This window comes from Gopherus evgoodei, chromosome 16, assembly GCF_007399415.2.
Source record: "Gopherus evgoodei ecotype Sinaloan lineage chromosome 16, rGopEvg1_v1.p, whole genome shotgun sequence".
NCBI lineage: Eukaryota > Metazoa > Chordata > Testudines > Testudinidae > Gopherus > Gopherus evgoodei.
In genome coordinates, this window is record NC_044337.1 from 16539931 (window position 1) to 16560549 (window position 20619).

Here is a 20619-nt window from a genome sequence, read left to right on the forward strand (position 1 = left end):
ACCACAAAAACAGAGAGGCAAACGGAAGATCCGGGGCAGAGCCACAGACATGCCGCTTCTACGCTGAGCTGCATGCCATGCTAGGAGGTGCAGCCACCAGTACCCCAACCCTGTGCTTTGACTCCGTCAATAGAGACAGACTCAAGCAACAAGGAATTGTGTTTTGGGGACGAGGAAGATGATGACGAAGAGACTGAAGATAGCTCACAGCAAGGAAGCGGAGAAACCGGTTTCTCCAACAGCCAAGACATGTTTCTCACCCTGGACCTGGAGCCAGTACCCCCTGAACCCACCCAAGGCGTGCTCACGGACCCTGTAGGCGGAGAAGGGCCCTCTAGTGAGTGTACTTTTGTAAATATTACACATGGTTTAAAGGCAAGCGTGTTTAATGATTAATTTGCCCTGGCATTCGCAGCCAGTACAGCTACTGCAAAAGTCTGTTAACGTATGGGGATGGAGCAGAAATCCCGGTGTTTGCTGGCATTCAGACAACATCCATTCCTTATCTCTCCCTGCGTTATCCTCAGGAGAGCAATATTGTTCATGGTCACCTGGTTGAAATAGGGTGCTTTTATTAAGGGAACATTCGGAGGTGCCCATTCCTGCTGGGCTGTTTGCCTGTGGCTGAACAGAAAAGTTCCCCGCTGTTAGCCACGTGGTGGGGTGAGGGGTGAAGTGATCATCCCAGAGAATAGCATGATGGTGGTGGGGTTATTTGGGTTTGTGCTGCATGCTAACCCACAAACTGCAGCCCCTCCTTTTAAATTGCAAACCCATTTTAAATGGCCAACCCAATGGCTGCTTGGTATGGGAAATGAGGGCGCTGCTGTTTGAAACCATTCCCACATATTATGAAAGTTAAAGAAGCCAAAAGACTGTGGCTTACCATGACTGCCTGCAAGCTGAATTCTGTTGCCTGGCACTGCGTGAGTGATCTCTCACACCACAACAGCAGGCCCTCAATATAAGAGGCAAAATGCTACCTTGTAACGAAAGCACATGTTGTAACACACCATCTGCTGCCAAAAGGCAAGGAGCTGCTGCTGTGTAGCAATGCAGTCCCATGTCTGCCAGCACCCAGGAGAGTTACGGTGATGGTCAACTGTGCGGGTTCCATGCTTGCCGTGGTATGGAATCTGCACAGGTAACCCAGGAAAAAAGGCGTGAAACCATTGTCTGCCACTGCTTTCACGGAGGGAGGCAGGGAGAAGGGGGCCTGACGACACTTACCCAGAACTACCTGCAACATTGTTTTTGCCCCATCAGGCACTAGGATCTGAACCCAGAATCCCAATGGGCAGCAGAGACTGTGGAAACTGTGGGATAGCTACTCATGGCTACCCACAGTGCAACGCTCTGGAAGTCGACCCTAGCCTCGGTACTATGGACGCAGTCCGCCGACTTAATGCACTTAGATTTTTTGTGGGGACACACACAGTCGACCATATAAAAATGATTTCTGAAAAACCGACTGCCATAAATTCGACCTAATTTCGTAGTGTAGACATACCCTAGGACAAAGTCCCTACTTTGAAGAGTTCACTAACGAAGGTTCCAATCTGGCAAAAATGTGTGTATATGCTTAGCATTAATGCTGTGAACAGCCCCATTGAATTTAATGAGCCTAAGGCTCTGAGCCTGCAATGAGCTCCTCACAGAAGGACTTCTGTGTCTGCACAGAGCCAACTCGGTGGTGCTACGACCAGGCCCCTGTCCACACAGACAGACTGCAGGATCAAAGCACCAGGACAAAATCCTTCAAGTACATAGAATATCAGGGTTGAAAAGGGACCACATCTAGTCCAACCCCCTGCTCATTGCAGGACTAATTCCCAGACAGATTTTTGCCCCAGATACCTAAATGGCCCCCTCAAGGATTAAACTCACAGCCCTGGGTTTAGCAGGCCAATGCTCAAACCACTGAGCTATCCCTCCCCACAGTGTAGGCAGACCGCTGTGTCTGTACAGAGCCTCACAATGATGTGCCCAAGCAGATCCAGCTGCAGCACTGGGGCCTAAAGAACCAATCTTGTGGCCCTTACTCACATGAGTAGTCTTTCTTCACATCAGTAGCTGTGCTAAAGACAATGTGAAGGTTTGAGTGCGTAAGCAGTGAGCATTGCAGGATCAGGCTGTTTTTATAAAGTTGGGGGCTTTTTAATTAGGCATAAGGGAAGCATACTCAGGGCCGGTGCAACCCATTAGGCGACCTAGGCGGTCGCCTAGGGTGCTAGCATTTGGGGGGCAGCATTTCGGGTCCTTCGACGGCCGCCGGATCTTCGGCCGCCCCGGTTGTCATTGGCATTTAGGAGGAGGGACCTGGGGCAGGGGAGCGTGGGGAGGGCCGCCTGCAGCAAGTAAGGGGGGGCGCGGCACGCAGGGGAACTGCTCCCCGCCCCAGCTCACCTCTGCTCCGCCTCCTCTCCTGAGCACACCGCCCCGCTCTGCTTCTCTCCCTCCCAGGCTTGCGGCACCAAACAGCTGATTGGCGCCGCAAGCCTGGGATGCGGGAGAAGTGGAGTGGTGATGGCGTGCTCGGGGAGGAGGTGGAGCAGATGGTGAGCTGGGGTGGGGAGCTGCCGCATGGCTCCCCGTGCCGGGAAGAGCTGCTGCGGGGGAGGAGGGGGTGCCTCAGGGCGGGGGGGGGAGCTGCCATAGGGAGGGGCCCCCCAGGGCAGAGAGCTGCCACAGGGCTCGGGGTGGGGGAGCACAAGGTGGAAATTTCACCTAGGGCGCAAAACATCCTTGTGCCCACTCTGAGCACATTGTTGGTACTGGTTCGTGTTAGCGACTCTCACAGAATCAAACAAATAATATAAAATTCACCTTTGAACTGAGACCAAATATAGAAAGACTCAAACCCAAAAGCAAAATTTCTGAGAAAGTTACAAGCGATTGAAAAACAGAGATTCATCATGAAAGTCCATATGTAACCCTAACTACAGTGCAACCTCAATTATACAAAAAAACCAGGGAGACCAAAATCTTTGAGTAATCAGTGGAAGCTGAACCAGCAAGATCCTCAAAGATCAGACTTCAAACTCTACTTCTGATGTTCTTTTCCCCCAGACCGCAGACACCCAAAAACTTTAGCTTCCTCAAAACTAGTTATATCAGCAGAATTAAACAATGAAATACCGCTTAGACCCAGCACTAAAGTCCTACTGTATTTTGCTGAGCCACCTGGCCTTGGGGGAATTCACATGTGACTCCCGATTCAAACCTCACTTATCTGAGCCATGCCATTCCCTAAGCCAAGATCCCATCACCCATACTAAGGATAGAGGGATTTGGGGTGCAGCGGACCTAGTTATAGAGAACTGAATTATAATTAATGCTCATTTCAAATCTTAAAAAAAAGAGGGAATGACTTGTTGCAAAGCACAAGCCATAGCAGTTTAGGTTTATAATACTGCAGTTTAAGTCTTTTCTGGAATAGTTTGGTCAAAGTTTTTTTCCGTCTGTATCAGACTCAGATGAAGAACTAAACATACCCACTTGTCCTTGCCGAGCAACGGCTTGCGGAACGTCTTGTGTCCTGCAGAATGGTGGGACTCTGGGGAAGGCAGGGAACTCACGTTGAGAATCAATCCCTCATCTGCCTCCATGGTTTAATGCACAGCTTTTGCTGGGGCCTTTATCTGCAATAAAACGACAGCCCTGAAGGACATTACTCCACAGAGACACCCACGCGACTGCAGAGAACCAGAAGCTCCTAAGAGAGAGTTTAACTTAGCTGCAGCTAGCTACACCAAACCCAACATGTGCAACCCAGTCCCAGCTCAGCTCAGTGAAGGAGGACCCCAAACATAGCTGTCTTGCAAAGTCCCCTAAACAGCAAATTGCAAAAGCACTTCTCTGGACAGATTATTACCTTTTGAGCCAACCAGCTCAGGCTCCTACATTCTTACTGAGAGAGGAAGAATTTAATTTGAAGGGCAGTGGTTAAAGTCCCCCCCTCTCTCTTTTTGCAGTACCAATAAGACATTTAAAATCTCACCCACTTGGGCTGCTCTCAAACTGGGGGAAAAAAGTGAAGGGGGGCGTTTCTTTTTTGCAAAATACATGATTAATGAATGAGAGTCTTAAAATGTTTTTACGTTTGTAGAGCAAAATGCTTCTTTCCAAAGAAAGCAGTTTTAAAATTACTCTACAATCCCTATTCGAAATATTTGCCATTTTCCTACTTCATTCTTCCCAAAATCTCTCCCAATCCCATATATTTCAGAAAAAAATGCATTTCACTGTAAATATCCATGTGTACAGCTTTCAATATCCCCGGGACAATGGATTGGTGTACAGCGTAAATCCATAAGGCCATCAACTATCTTTGGTGAGGATGGGCAGCAGGTCATGTAACTACGCAGACCTATTGATTGCTGTAAGGGCTGTGAGCTTGCCAGTGGCTGAGGATTCAACTGTTACAAACCCTACATAGTTTCCACAGGCAAGCTTTTTAATTTGGATTAAAACTGAACTTGGGTTCAGTGAGAACATAATGTTTTAGTTTTATTATTATTTATTTTATTGGTATTGCACCCAAGTGCTCCACTCATAGACCAGGGCTCTACTGTGCTGGGTGCTGCACAAACACAGAACAAAAAAACCCTGCCTTGAGCAGATTACAATGTCACCTCTTCAATGTAATAACAGTAATTACTGTCAATGTAATATGTGGAATATAGTAATATCATTTAGTATACAGCTGCACTGTGTTATTATTATTGTAGGGGACTGGACTAGATGACCTCTCACAGTCCCTTCTAGTTCTATGAGAATTTGTTAAATCTCTGCCATCATGTCATAACACTTGTTGACATCATTGTAAATTCTCCCTGCCCCATTTTGGAAGGTTGTTATTACAGGCTGATATAATTGTAGTTCACATGCAATATTAATGAGAATTTTTGTGGTTTATTATAATTATAGCCCCCATGCAACATCAGTATTGATCCCTATTGTGGATAATATCACTGTCCCTCATGCGCTCTGGGCTGTACCCAGTCTCGTCCTTGCTCTAGATGCAGCAGGAAGGGATTTCATTCAGGCAGTGGCTGGGCCACCCCTAGCCCAAGCCAGGCATTGGTCCTTCATGGTCGCGGGCTCGCATGGCGCGGCGCATGCGCGGTGCGCTGCGAGCGGCTTGTGTGAGGCGGCGGCAAGATGGCGGCGGCGGCGGCAGCTGGAAGTGGGGGGAGTCCTGCGCTGTCCTCGGGAGGGGAAGAGCCACCAGCGGGCCCCGAGTCGCCGGTGTCAGCGGGGCCGAGCGCGGGATTCCGGCTGACGGCGGTGCGGAGGGAGCCGGCGGTGCGGCTGCAGCACGGCGTGAGCGGGCTGGAGCCGCTGGCCTGGTCTGAGGACCACCGGGTGTCGGTGAGCACGGCCCGGAGCATCGCCGTGCTGGAGCAACTCAGCGACATTCGCAGCGGCGGGCAGGAGCTGGTCATCCACCGCACGGCCGTGCCCGCGCCCGCCGCGGGCTGCCTGCTCAAGGTGAGAGAGCGGGGCCCCTCTCCCGCCTGGGGGCTGCAGGGTTGAGCGCCGCTCCCTCCCCTCGATCGTCCTTGTCTCCTCCCGGGCCCCGGCGCTTTGCCCTTCGGCTCTTCCAGCCCTCCCCCTAAATGTGAGGCAGGAGCTGCCTCCTGAGGGGAGACCCCTTAGACCTGCCCACGGCGCGCCCCTGGCTATTCAAAGCGATGTGACCCCATCACCCAAGGGAGCGCTAGCCCAGTCCCCTTTCCACAGCTGCTGCTATTGTCTGAGGTTGTCCTGTGTTAGAGGTACATGTGGCTTTGTTTACTAATAGAGTTTTTCTCCCCCTGATTCCACCTCCCTCAGATCCAGGCTAATCCAGTTGAGGATTAATTACTGGACAACGAATTATTTATCCTGGGATAAACTTTGAGATGATTTCTTAGTCCATGAGCATAGCCGTTGTATAGGATCTGTGTTGACACACCAAATAAATACCCCTTGTACACAAAAGCAAGAATAGTTTTTTGCCTGGACCAGTTTTTTTTTTTTTAATGGAGATATACCTTTCTCACAGAACTGGAAGGGACCTTGAAAAGTCCTCAGTATCATCCCTGACAGATTTTTTGCCCCAGATCCCGAAATGGTCCCCTCCAGGATTGAACTCTCAACCCTGGGTTTAGCAGGTCAGTGCTCAAACTGTGACCTCTCCCTCCCTCATTTGTATGTGACAGAACAAATTACTGCCTTGTATAGTCACTGAGTCCATCTATGAATAGCTGGTTCACAATCAGTGCCATGCAAAAAAATAGTATGGAGAATGTTCATTCTAAATGTTACTTTTTAAAAAAGGTTGTTGCTTTTGGTTTGCTTCTTGGAACAGCTCCTAGAGTAGACTGACTGCATCTTTGCCTATACTAGAGAGAGAAGGTGGGTGAGGTAATATAGTTTATTGGACCAGTTTCTACTGGTGAAACAGATAAGCTTTCAAGCTTACACTGAGCTTTTCTTCAGGTCTGGGAAAGGTACTCAGTGTTCTTTTTCTTCTACTTTTATTTTGTATAGGGCACATTTCAGTGTGTTCTTGTTGTACTGTGTAATGCAGGATAGTCTCTACCTAAAAGGATAAATGGACACAAATCAGATATTAGGAATGGCAGTATACAAAAACCTGTAGGAGAACACTTCAATCTCCCTGAACACACAATAGCAGATTTAAACGTAACCATCCTGCAGCAAAAAAACTTCAGGACCAGACTTCAAAGAGAAACTGCTGAGCTACAGTTCATCTGCAAATTTGACTCCATCAGCTCAGGATTAAACAAAGACTGTGAATGGCTAGCCAACTACAAAAGCAATTTGTCCTCCCTTGGTGTTCACACCTCAACTGCTAGAAGAGGGCCTCATCCTCCCTGATTGGACTAACCTCGTTATCTCTAGCCTGATTCTTGCTTGCATATTTATACCTGCCTCTGGAAATTTCCACTACATGCATCTAACAAAGTGGGTATTCACCCACAAAAGCTCGTGCTCCAATATGTCTGTTAGTCTATAAGGTGCCACAGAACTCTTTGCTCCTTTTACAGATCCAGACTAACGCAACTACCCCTTTGAAACTTTCAATGTAAATACTTACTTATTTAAATAAAAACATTTACCTTGGTTATATCCTGAGCCTTCCTAGTTCTTTATTTTCAGAGTCACTTCTTCTTTAAAAGAAAAGAAACAGAATTTGCAAAAGTTAAACTTTATTTTGGATTTTAAAATTTCCGTGTAGTTTGTTTATACCACTATTAAAGCATTATTCCTAGTTCATGAAAACCAGAAAGTAAAACTTCTAATGTTTTCCTTTCCTAAGAGGAACTAAATACAGAAAGTTAAAAAAAACAAACAAACATTAATAATTATAAATAAATTAGACTTCCTAAAGGTTTTTCAGTTTTAAGGTATTCAGTTGTAAAGTAGGCTAGGCAACGACTTGACTTTCTAACTCTTGAAAAAGTTTGAGGCACTAAAGCATAAATGAAAACTACACCTGTGCTTAGCTCAGGAGTGTCCAAGTGAAATTATTTCAGTTTCAGTGTGCAGCTATCATGCATCTGAAAAAGACTGTAATTACAGCTAAGTTTTACTGCTGGTGTCAGCCTTGTATGAGACTGCAAATCAGCTTCCATTCTACTCTACTAACTTGTTTAACTAGAAGAGTATTGATTATTTAACCAAAATGCATTGTCATTTAGAAGTGCAGTGGGGAAGAATGTACCAAACAGATATGTGACACTAATAAGTTTACTTCACACAGTTCACTAAATGCCTCAATAGCAACTATATGAGTGAAACCAGACAATCCATATGTTCTCAAATGAACTCACATAGGAAAATTATAACACAAAAATTCCCCATCATCTATGGGCATACGTATTTTATAAAACAGTCACTCCTTACTTGACCTTTCAGTCCTCATCCTCAACACCTTCCAAAGACAAGTCTGGGAGCTTAAATTCAAATGTTGCTAGACACTAAAATCATGCACTGAACAGACACACTGCATTTGTGACTTATTACATCTGAAGAAGTGAGTTTTTTTTACCCATGAAATCTTGTGCCCAAATAAATCTGTTAGGGCTTGTCTACATCAGAAAGTTGCAGCGCTGGTGAGGGAGTTACAGCGCTGCAACTTTGAGAGTGTCCACATCTGCAGGGCATCACCAGCGCTGCAACTCCCTGTTTGCAGCGCTGGCCGTACTCCCGTTTTGTCTCGGGTGTAGAGGATCCAGCGCTGGTGATCCAGCGCTGGTAATGCAATGTAGACACTCACCAGCGCTTTTCTTGACCTCCGTGGAAGGAGGAAGCCTCTGGTAATCAAGCTGGTTTCCTTTCCCGGTTTGCTCTCTCGGTCCCGGAGCCAGCCAGCAAACCGCAGGGAAGGAGACCTGCTTGCTCGGGGTTCCGGGACCGAGAGAGCAAACCGGGAACGCCGCGGTTTGCTCTCTCGGTCCCGGAGCCAGCCAGCAAACCGCGGGGAAGGAGACCTGCTTGCTCGGGGTTCCGGGACCGAGAGAGCAAACCGGGAACGCCGCGGTTTGCTCTCTCGGTCCCGGAGCCAGCCAGCAAACCGCGGGGAAGGAGACCTGCTTGCTCGGGGTTCCGGGACCGAGAGAGCAAACCGGGAAAGGAAACCAGCTTCGCCGCGGTTTGCTCTCTCGGTCCCGGAACCCCGAGCAAGCAGGTCTCCTTCCCCGCGGTTTGCTGGCTGGCTCCGGGACCGAGAGAGCAAACCGCGGCGTTCCCGGTTTGCTCTCTCGGTCCCGGAACCCCGAGCAAGCAGGTCTCCTTCCCCGCGGTTTGCTGGCTGGCTCCGGGACCAAGAGAGCAAACCGCGGCGTTCCCGGTTTGCTCTCTCGGTCCCGGAACCCCGAGCAAGCAGGTCTCCTTCCCCGCGGTTTGCTGGCTGGCTCCGGGACCGAGAGAGCAAACCGCGGCGTTCCCGGTTTGCTCTCTTGGTCCCGGAACCCCGAGCAAGCAGGTCTCCTTCCCCGCGGTTTGCTGGCTGGCTCCGGGACCGAGAGAGCAAACCGCGGCGTTCCCGGTTTGCTCTCTCGGTCCCGGAACCCCGAGCAAGCAGGTCTCCTTCCCCGCGGTTTGCTGGCTGGCTCCGGGACCGAGAGAGCAAACCGCGGCGTTCCCGGTTTGCTCTCTCGGTCCCGGAACCCCGAGCAAGCAGGTCTCCTTCCCTGCGGTTTGCTGGCTGGCTCCGGGACCGAGAGAGCAAACCGCGGCGAAGCTGGTTTCCTTTCCCGGTTTGCTCTCTCGGTCCCGGAACCCCCCTTGAAGCCGCCCAACAGCGCTGCAGTGTGGCCACATCTAACACCACTTGCAGCGCTGGTTGCTGAAAGTGTGGCCACTCTGCAGCGCTGGCCCTATACAGCTGTACTAATACAGCTGTAACAACCAGCGCTGCAAAATTTTAGATGTAGACATGGCCTCAGTCTTTAAGGTGCCACTGGATGCCTTGTTTTTGTGGATACAGACTAACATGGCTACCGCCTGATACATTACAACAATTTGTAACTCACCAACCCCCCTTTTTTGTTCTTTGACTGCAGAGGTGTTAATGGGCCACTTCAGCTTGAATGAGCTCTTAAACTTAGGGTATGTGTTAACTACAGTACTTATGCTAAATAATCTGTTCTACCTTGTACCTTTCCCAGACTTCAAGAAGAGTCTAAGGTAAGCTCAAAAGCCTGGTCTCTTTCACCAACAGACGTTGGTCCCAAAAAATTATTACCTCACCAACTTTGTGTCTCTAATATGACACTAATATCAGATATGTTATCTTGGGATTTGTTTGGGGTGGATGTATAAACTATGGTTTGATCTCATTTTAGTCTCCTATATAGTATGCTATTTGCTGACTGAAAAACTATTTTTAATATAGTATGTGTGTCCTGTGTTTATATCTGCATGACTGATGAGCCCACTGAACCTGGTTTTGCTGACGGCTAGTATATAAAGATTTAAACCTGAAATTGTTGGCAGATTTAGGGCTTGTCTACATTATGGATTTTTGCACCAGTGTAAACCTCTCTCAGTAAAGATGCAGTGCCCCAGTATTTGCAGCAGTTTCAAACTGAGGTAAGTTGCACCGATGCAGTGCATCTTCAGTGGTGCAAAATTCCATAATGTAAACAAACCCTTAAGTGGCTTATTAAAACCCTCATTTGACTAACTGAGTTTGGAGGTTCATTGTAATTTGTAGAGAGAGAATAGGCTGTCGAGGGGAGGGCTATAGTAGGAAAGTTTATGGAAGCAATAGTGTAACAAGTTGTTTAACCTGCACAGAGTCATGTGCGGAGTTTTTGATCATAAACTGATTGGTTTGAGTCTATTTTCTAGTGTGTCTCTTTAATAAAATATACAGAGTGTGAACATGCTATCTCACAAGAATCTTCAAAATTTGGGGCTATTGTTGGTTGAGGAAGTAGCTATTTGTAAATTTCTTGCATCCATACTCATGATATTTAAAAACTTTATGACAATAACTTAGTGTATTACTACATGCTGCTTTTCAGGTTTTTGTTGGTTTGTTTTTGGAAGTGTAAGAGGCCATGATTAGTGCAGCAGAAATTACACATTTGCAATTGGGTTTTCCTCTTTAGACCAGTATGAGGGAGTTCTTTACTTTAGTATTGTGTGTACCTTTCAACTGCTGGACACAAATGTTGAAGTTCACATTTTAAGTTTGTTCAAAGTAGAGGCCAGACTTTCAGCCGTGTCTTCCATTGATTTTAGTAGAAGCTAAAATCCTTCTCTCTTGTATTGGACACAGCATATAGAATTATTAATTTGATATTTTTCTGTTACAGTACAACTAAAATACTGTTTTAGGGAATGTTTTTATAAAATTGTGCTTTAACAGTACTTATTCTGTTTCAGGTTGGTTCAAAAAAGGAGGTTGCAGAATGTAAGGAAAAGTTTGCAAACTCTAAGGATCCAACTGTTAGTCAAACCTTTATGCTAGATAGAGTATTCAACCCTGAGGGAAAGTCACTACCACCTATGCGAGGATTCAAATATTCCAGCTGGTCTCCACTGGGCTGTGATGCTAATGGAAGATGCCTTCTTGCAGCTCTAACTATGGACAATAGACTAACCATCCATGCTAATCTCAACAGACTACAGTGGGTGCAGCTAGTTGATCTGACAGAAATTTATGGGGAGCGTCTGTATGAAACCAGTTACAAACTTTCTAAGGCTGAGACTCACAGAGGAGAACTAGGGGACTTTGCAGAATTTCAGAGACGACATAGCATGCAGACGCCAGTCCGTATGGAGTGGTCAGGTATCTGCACCACGCAGCAGGTGAAACACAACAATGAATGCCGAGATGTTGGCAGTGTACTCCTAGCTGTACTCTTTGAAAATGGAAACATTGCCGTTTGGCAATTTCAGCTTCCTTTTGTGGGTAAGGAATCCATCACTTCTTGCAATACCATAGAATCAGGAATAAATTCCCCTAGCGTCTTGTCTTGGTGGGAATACGAACACAATAACCGAAAGATGAGTGGACTCATTGTAGGGAGCGCTTTTGGACCGGTTAAAATCCTTCCTGTCAACTTAAAAGCAGTTAAAGGCTACTTCACACTCAGGCAACCTGTTGTCTTATGGCAAGAAATGGACCAATTGCCAGTACACAGTATCAAATGTATTCCTCTCTACCATCCTTACCAGAAATGTAGCTGTAGCTTAGTGGTGGCTGCAAGAGGGTCTTATGTGTTTTGGTGTCTTCTCTTGATATCCAAAGCAGGTTTGAATGTCCATAATTCCCATGTGACAGGGCTTCACTCTTTACCAATTGTATCCATGACTGCGGATAAACAGAATGGCACAGTATACACATGTTCAAGTGACGGAAAGGTAAGGCAATTGATTCCCATCTTCACAGAGGTTGCATTAAAGTTTGAGCATCAGCTTATTAAGCTGTCTGAAGTGTTTGGCTCTGTGCGGACTCACGGGATAGCTGTAAGCCCATGTGGTGCATACCTAGCAGTTATTACAACAGAGGGCATGACCAATGGCCTTCACCCTGTAAACAAAAACTATCAAGTTCAGTTTGTAACTCTCAAAACATTTGAGGAGGCAGCCGCTCAGCTCTTGGAGTCTTCTGTGCAAAATCTTTTTAGACAAGTGGACCTGACAGACCTTGTGCGCTGGAAGATTTTGAAGGATAAGCATATCCCTCAATTCTTACAAGAAGCCTTGGATAAAAAGATTGAGAGCTGTGGATCCACTTACTTTTGGCGTTTTAAGCTGTTCCTCTTGAGAATTTTGTACCAGTCAATGCAGAAAACTCCCTCTGAGGTCATGTGGAGGCCTTCGCATGAGGACTCAAAAGTATTAATATCAGATTCTCCTGGAATGGGCAGTACTGAGGATGATCATCAAGAAGAGGGAACTTCAAAACAGACCAGCAAGCAGAGTTTGTGTGAAGTGAGCAAAGGAACAGACCCAGATGACCCAGCAGATGACACTCTTGCCCACTCAAGTGATGTCGGAGGACATGAGCCAATGGAAGAGAAGCTCCTTGAAATACAGGCACGAATAGAAGCAGTAGAAATGCACTTGACACGGGAACACATGAAGCGGGTGTTGGGAGAAGTCTACTTGCATACATGGATTACAGAGAACACCAGAATTCCTACCAGAGGACTCTGTGATTTCTTAATGTCTGATGAAGGCTATGATGACAGAACAGCACGAGTAAGTGCACTTGTATATTTTTGGGCATCCAAGCTACAAAATTTCCTGGTTTTCTTCATCCTCAGTTTTACGATCTTGGGGGAACAAGGTGGAGGGTTGCTTGTAAAGTGACTTGTATCTGTTTTGGAGATTAGTTGCCTGCCCTTCCAACTGAGGATAGTGGGTGGTGCTGGATGTGGGGAGTCTGAATACACACCTTAGAATTTGGGTCACGCATAGTAAAGAACAAACCCGTGTTTAAATTTCTGCTGGTATGGTTAAATTGGGGAGGAGGAGTGACCTGTAATCACTTTCACAATAACTTGAATACAAATGTTTTATGTAAAGCATCATCGCTGTTCATTTTAAGTGATAAATTTGGCTTATTTTAAACTTACTTCCCTTAGTGCTCTTATGATATCAAGGAAAGCATCAAGTTTGAGATTCTTCAAAATTGACAAAATAAAACATTGTAAAAAAAATTATGTAAATGTAAAACAGATCAATTGACTTGAAGTGTCTTAAAGACGTAATTTAACATTTGATTTAAAAAACATATCCATTTCCTGAACCTCTGGGCACATCTATATTCTAAATATATTAATATATAACTGAATATGATGTTGCATCCAAGTACTATCAAGAACATGCCCCAAATTTACAATTCTCTCTTCTGCAGTAAAACTTAGATACGAGAGTAACATCCAATCCATCACCAGTCCTGAAAACAAAAATACCCATCACAACTAATTCTGTTCAGTCATGCTTTTTCCTGAACTATGTTCCTTGTTCTGGGTAATGAAGTTAACAAATGTGCGCTGTATCAGACCAAGAAGGGAAGCAAGAGACCCCCCTACTGAGAATGGTCTGCCACCAGATGTTCAGATTTAGAGTATGTCTACACTGCAATTAGACACCCACGTCTGGCCCATGCCAGCTGACTCAGGCTTGCCATGCTTGGCTGTGGGCCTGTTTCATTGCAATGTAGATTTCTAGGCTTGGGCTGGAGGTGGGAGGTTCCCAGACCTCAGGCTGTAGCCAGAGCCCAGAATTCTACACTGCAATGAAACAGCTCTGCAGCCCAAGCCTGAGTCAGCTAGTACAAGCCACCTATGGGTTTTTCTTTGCAGTGTAGGCATACCCTTAGGGGACTGAGTAAGAAGGTGTCAGATGATCCCTACAGTTCTGCACAGAGAGGTGCACTTTTTCCAGTAACTGAAGCTTTGCATCATTTAGGCTTTAAAGATCAAAATCAATCGCTTTAATTGCATCTGGAAACAAGTAGGAAACCAGTGCAGTCTCCAATACTGGGGTAAACAGCAGCTCAGAACTGTGTGCGCCAGCTGAAGATTCTGAGTGGCCTTTAGTAATTCATTGGCTAAGTATTCTGTCAGCACAGCTATGTTCTACTGGCGTCCTCAAATTACTATGAATTGAAAGCCAGAGAGAGAGAGAGGTTACCCTTCACACGTTATAGACAAATAGTTTCTTTTTCTGGTGTTTAAAAATATATATAACTCTTGAATTCTGTTATGAACCTCTGTCAATCATGACTGCTGTAACTGCCTAAAATATTTCTTCAGTATAACTTAGGGATATGGCTTGTATCAGTTGAAATGTCAAAAGGTAAATTATAAATGACAAGAATGGTAATAAATTTGACCTAATACTTAGGCATTCAGTGGAACAGCTATGTATATTGTATTTGATAGTGATTGCTAAAACAAACTCATCAGATTCATAAATGATTAACAGAGCTTTAAACTCCTCCATTGCCGGAAGACTATTTTAAAAAAATAAATTGTTCAGTGTCTTTGAGATCCATAAATTACACCACACTAGAGAACATCAAGTCCAAGTTGCTTTTTTTTCCAGTCACCATTAGCGTAAGTACCAAAAATCCTGGTTATTTTCAAAGCAAAATCTGTATTCCTTTCAGTGATGTGTGGGGTTAGGCAATTAAATCCATCAGACTGCATGATTAGCATGTGAAGAAGAGTAAATCAATTCATCTCTACTACAGCACTTTGTATTTGAGTTGCATTTTCTTTCATTTGAATTCAGTTGAGTGGACTGGATTTTTGCATCTTTTATTTTCTTCTGAAATCACGCCATCCTGTGAGATTCTCTACCTTTCAACAGGCAGTGTCTTTTCCTATAAACACTGCTGACTGCTATGTGTTCCCAGGTGCTGATTGGACATATCTTAAAGAAAATGAACAAACAGACTTTCCCAGAGCACTGTGGCTTGTGTAAAGAGATCCTGCCATTCACAGATCGCAAACAGGCGGTTTGCTCCAATGGCCACATTTGGCTCAGGTAAATTGTTAAGGAGCTTTTGCTTTGATTCTCTTCTCTGTTTTGGATGAGCGGAAGGCATTTCAGTAGTTATTGTAAAATGTATTCTCATATTGTGAATGAGTTAATGGCATGGAGCATGTTGTCCATGCTCTGAAAAGGAAAGCGAGGAAGCAGACAAGATGTCTGGTACTCTCTCTTTAGAAGAGTGGGGAAGATCTAAGGGATATTTTAGAGGGAGGCCTAAATTTGACCTTATTTGTATTCTTTTGAATATTATTTTATTTTCAAAACTAATGCTTCAGTGCTTGTAATTCACCCTCTCTCTTCTCCTCCTTTCCCCACCCCCAAAGGAAAATAAAAGGAAATCAAATGGCTTATAGCTTTTTGGATGAGAGGATAAAAGAGGAAAGAGTCTGTATGGAAATACATTTTGTGCATTTCTGGCTATTTATGCCCCTTATCTCAGATTACGTGGTTGCCAAAATCAAATCTGTCAGCTGATTAGGTCTTACTGAAACCAGTCAATTTGCATGCCCAGAGTTACTTTAACATTATTTCAGAATGACCAGAGTGCAAAATCCTCACAAAGCTTTTAACACTGAAGACCAAGAAATTGGATCGTTAATGGGGATTGTCTGTAGAGCAGAGGTGGGCAAACTATGGCCTGTGGGCCACATCTGGCCCGCAGGACCCTCCTGCCTGGCCCCTGAGCTCCTGGCCTGGGAGACTCGCTCCCAGTCCCTCCTCCACAGCCTCAGCTCACTCTGCCACCGGCGCAATGCTCTTGCCGGCAGGACTGCAAGCTCTTGCCAGGCAGCACAGCTGCAGAGCCGCAGCTGTGGCCGGCTCCAGCCAGGCAGCATGGCTGCCTGTCCTGGCACTCTGGGCGACACGGCTGTAGCGCCACCAGCCACTGGTGCTCCAGGCAGCGCAGTAAGGGGGCAGGAGCGGAGGGGAGGGAGGGGGGAGAGTTGGAGAGAGGGCAGGGAAGTTCAGGGTGGTGGTCAGGGAGCGGGGAATTGGGTTTGAATGAGGGCAGGGGTCTGGGGGGGCAGTCGGAAGGAGTGGGGAGGCGGTCAGGGAGAAGGAGGAGTTGGATGGGGCAGGGGTTGGGGGGGCAGTCAGGAATGAGGAGGGGTTTGATGAGGCGGCAGGGGACAGGGAATGGGGGGCGGGGGTTGGATGGGACAGGAGTCCCAGGGGGTGAGAAGTGGGGGGGTTAAATAGGGGCCAGGGCCAGGCCACACCTGGCTATTTGAGGAGGCACAGCCTCCTCTAACGGGCCCTCCAGACAATTTCAGAAACCCGATGTGGCTCTCAGGCCAAAAAGTTTGCCCGCCCCGTTGTAGTGGTTTGGCCACAGCCCTTGGTGTGAATTCATTATTCTGATGCTAACAGAATCTACTGTCTGGAAGTGGCCCTTGACTTTTTTAAGTGTTTTAAGCCCTTACTGCATGCATCTTTCAATCATGGTGATTGCTCTTCAGTGACTCTGTCCATTAAATAGCTCTGAAAATCTTCATCTCTTCAGGTGTATTCTGGTTAAAATGGTAAATCCAGTAGTGGAAATACCGCCCTCCCTTACCCTCTGACCTCTTGAACATATATATTATTACAGGGCAATCTTAATTAGTTCATGCCAGCCTACAGAATTTGGCTAATTAAGTTAGACGTGAAATATGTTTATATTTTAATGCTAACCCATTTTTGTTAAAGTTGCTGGTTTTGATATGATGTGATCAGTGATATTGGGCCAAATACAGCTCTTACACAGCCTGACAGAAGCACAGCTGTTAGCTGAGAGCAGAATTCGGCCCTCTGTCATAAAGCATCTGATTAGAAACTTCTGTTTGACAATGCAATTTGCCACCTTTCAGGTGCTTTTTAACCTACCAGTCCTGCCAGAGTTTGGTATACAGAAGGTGTCTGCTTCATGACAGCATTGCACGGCATCCAACTCCAGAAGGTGAGCTACTTCCATGGCTTGAAAGGGCAAGATTGCATTTTCTCACCGAGTGCTTTGTCATCTGTATAATGACATGGATCAGGCTCAGTGACTCACTGTTATTTCAGATAGCTATCAAGTGGAGTAGTAACATTCTCCTCTTCATAATGATCGACTGTAGTCTGCGGCACAGTTGGAAAGCCCTAATTAGAATATAGTAATTAGAGAAAGTAATGTGTAAATATGTATTGCTTTTTAATATGAGCCAAGTACATATGCATCTGTGCTGTAGTGTTACAGCAGATAGACAATTAATACTAATTTAATTAGATTTCTTTACATGTACAAATTGCAAGCCCAATCCTACAAAATGCTGAGCACCATTGATTTCAACGAAAGTTGAGTTTTCCTGGCCTAGGCTTAGAAGGATCTTGGCATCTTGCAGGCTTAGGCTCTGAAATGTGATAAACATATCTTGTTTAGACAATGTAATCAAAATGAAGAAGCAGGGTCTTTTTAGATATAGGAAAAGTATGGAAGTGCAAAATCAAAAGAGAAATTCTGCAGCAACTTGTTTTGAATTGCAGCTGATGCCTTATAGGTCTTTGAAATAAGTGTTTTTATATGTCTAAGTTTTTAACATTTTAAAATGTATCTACAGTGTCTGATGGCAAAATATTAAACCTTAGTTCGTTAACGGTTTTTGTAGTGCTGTTCTTTGGGGAGGATATGATCTTATTCTTACCTGGTTTTCCAATGCACTTTTCTGCAATCTCAATGGAAGTTTTATTCTACTGGCATGTGTGTTCCTGTCCCAGGACTTGTGTTGTCTAATTCTCATTGATACTGGATCAGCTACAAATGGATCTAAAACGCTGGAGAAAGGGTTGCTGGCATCATTTTATATATGGGAGACTAAATACTGCAATAAAGATCTAATTTCAACTCTCAAAAACAAGGTCACTAAGTTATAGCAGAAAATTGTCCTTAAACCTGCCATACACAGACAAAATGGGTAGAGTTTGTTTGTAAAGACAAGCTGCAATACCTAGGCAAGCTATAATGTGATGTGGACCGCTTCAGCCTTAACTTTCTCTCATTCTGCTGAAATGGCATTTAAATTAGTATTTTAAATTCATTAATATTAGTGGAGTTGGGTTCATCCTAAATCTTCAGTGAGTCTTGTCAGATGTATGTTTCAAAACATCATTTCAGAGATTTTTGTAGAAGGAGTTTGGTCCAGCTAAAGGATGTGAAGCAAAATATTCATCCATCATTGTAAGCTCTCTTCTGTGTAATCCCGGGCTTCAAACCATTTGTTTTCTTATTTGCAGATCCTGAATGGATCAAGAGGTTATTGCAAGGACCTTGTACTTTCTGTGATTCTCCTGTGTTCTAGAGAAAGCTGTGGGAAGCTTGAAGACATTTTCTCTACTGCATAAAACTCCATTCAGTCTTGAAGGAGGCAGAAGGTGCGGGAGTATATACATTTTACTGAAGGAAGAAGACACTGTTCCTAATCCTGTAAATAGAACACTTGAAGTTCAAGAAGCTCAATAGTGTAGTGACCCATTTCATACTCCAGAAACAAGAGCATCCTCTGAATACCTAGCACAATGGGGTTTATGGAACAATTTTGAGGCAACCACAGACCCTGTTAAAGCATCAGCATTTGATTGGATAAAATTTCCTTTTATTGAAAGAGAACAGAAATCTGAGAAGCATGCAGCCTGAACTCCGTCTCTGGTGAAAACTGGATGCTTTTCTCAAGGGTGAGAGCATCCCAGTCAGGCAGAATGCAGGAGGCACTCCTTGAACAGTCTTGGTGGGAAGAGGGCTTCAGTCTGCAGTGCTCCTGTTTGTTTGCTTAATCAGTACTGGCACTCACTGTACCACAGAATATTAAACTATCAGAAATAATGTGTGGTTCTAATATATTTCTTAAACGATCTGCATGTCAGTTTTAGCCACTTGAGATAAGTCAGCCACTGCATTAGATATTTCACTGCATAACTAGCAAAATAATTCCTGGTATTTCTCAGGGTTTGGGGAAAAAAGTGCAGTCAAAAAGCTAAAATCGGCAGCTTGTGCCAAATATGGATCAATAAGAGGAAGTTTTTAAATCCTAATGGTTAAGTAAACAATATTAGCATTTAGATATTCCATGTCATCAGAGACCCAACTCTAAAATGTATAATGTCTAATACTCAAATCTCCTTGTTCTTTTTTGAAATGTTTTAACCATTTACACACTTGTGCTAACACCTGGTCTCTTCAGTTCATTTCACACACTGTCAACAGGAACCACATTCCCCTCCTGTATAACCCAGTAACCCAGCTAGCGCCACTTTTCCTTCGCTCCAGTCAGGCAGTGTGATTCTCTTCCAAAGCATTACAATAACTTGACCCAAAGCCAATCATTTCTGGCTGTCATTTGGTTTTCTTAAACTGGATTTTTATAGTAAATAGAGTATAAAAGAGAAATATTAAATTAGATGGGAAATGTCTAATCAAAACATTTGGAGTCTGGTGAAGCTGTTCTGTGTTAGTTATAAAATGAAAGAGAGATGATTATGTCAGGTATTTGGAAACATACCTCTGAATTATCCTGGTGGAACTCCTGTTTGTCACTGAAACAGTGTTTTCTTTGACTGTCCCACTGCATAATTGTCCTTTCTGCTTCTGGGACCCAACTTATGTGAGGGACATTTCCTTTTCAACTTACTTCAAAGTGCTAGAGGAATAATACTTCCAAAATGAGTTTCTGTCATTAGAATCCATCTTGTCTGGTTAAGAACAATTTTCTCAGGCAATCCAAAATTCTGTTTCCACTTCCACCCTTAAAAATGCCAGTCCACTAGATGCTCCCTGAAAAAAAAAAAAGGTGTTTGTTTTGTTTGTGGGATGCATGATGTGTAAAATTCACTTCTCCAGGCTTCTTATTGTGTGGGAAGCAAGAGTGTGACTCTCCGGTGCATCAACTTGTCATGCATTAACATTTTATGTGGACTCTGTTACAGAGCACAAATACTAGATTAGGTATTTGAGAGCAGAAAGGAATTATCCAGACAGTATTCCACAAATGCATGTGTGGAATGGTGCTTAAGTTTTCTTGACTTAATGACTATGCACATTTTCTTAATTTTCCTTTACCCTTACTAGGAGCAGTCACGTCTCATATTCAAACAAGCTATCTGCCTTTACAGTTCAGTGTTTCACGTGTTGAGCACGATAATGCTCCTACAATATACTAATAATAATCTAATAATTCAGAAGATTAGAAAACCATAAGCACAGATAGATTCATTTGTAAAGTAACCATAGCCTTGTCTGTAAATATACCTGGGAGTGATACTGTAATTGTATTAAAGAAATGTTTAGTTTTTTATCGGTGTGCATTACAAACTGAAATAAACTTAGTGGCATGTTTGCAAACAGAGTTTGTAGCTCCCAGTATCAGCTAGCAAAGCAAGCAATGAAAAACCATCCTCAGCTGGAAAGCCCAGAGTTGCACTAACATCTGTTGTATGCACAGTTTGAGGCAAGTACCAAGGTTATGCCTGGTAGGATTCCTCTCCCTTCTCAGATGCTACCTAACTCTCCCTTCTCTGGGGAAACAAATGCATCCTTTTTAATCCAATCTGAATGCTGTGATAGTCCAG

At 44.6% G+C, this 20619-nt stretch overlaps 2 protein-coding genes across 9 annotated transcripts in view; one reads left to right on the plus strand and one right to left on the minus strand.

Annotated features, from left to right (window-relative positions):
* DDX31 (DEAD-box helicase 31) overlaps nt 1–3796 on the minus strand; it is a 68720-nt gene extending 64924 nt beyond the window's left edge. Inside the window, exon 1 of one of the 2 annotated variants that reach the window (XM_030535496.1) lies at nt 3495–3796. In XM_030535496.1, coding sequence (XP_030391356.1) covers nt 3495–3608 — 114 coding nt within the window. In that variant the 5' untranslated portion in view covers nt 3609–3796. The remainder of the gene's footprint in view (nt 1–3494) is intronic. The other variant, XM_030535497.1, reaches the window with a different exon arrangement.
* A 1362-nt stretch (nt 3797–5158) lies between these two features.
* Nucleotides 5159–20619, plus strand: part of GTF3C4 (general transcription factor IIIC subunit 4) — a 67001-nt gene continuing 51540 nt past the window's right edge. For 6 of the 7 annotated variants that reach the window (XR_003996760.1, XR_003996755.1, XR_003996756.1 and 3 more), the window contains exons 1-5: nt 5159–5493; nt 10909–12732; nt 14900–15030; nt 16890–16978; nt 18292–18429. Coding sequence is in view for 1 of the 7 variants with exons in the window: in XM_030535494.1 (XP_030391354.1) it covers nt 5164–5493; nt 10909–12732; nt 14900–15030; nt 16890–16978; nt 18292–18356 (2439 nt within the window). In the remaining 6 variants the exon portion in view is untranslated. Of the gene's footprint in view, nt 5494–10908; nt 12733–14899; nt 15031–16889; nt 16979–18291; nt 18878–20619 lie in introns of those variants that run through there. The other variant, XM_030535494.1, reaches the window with a different exon arrangement.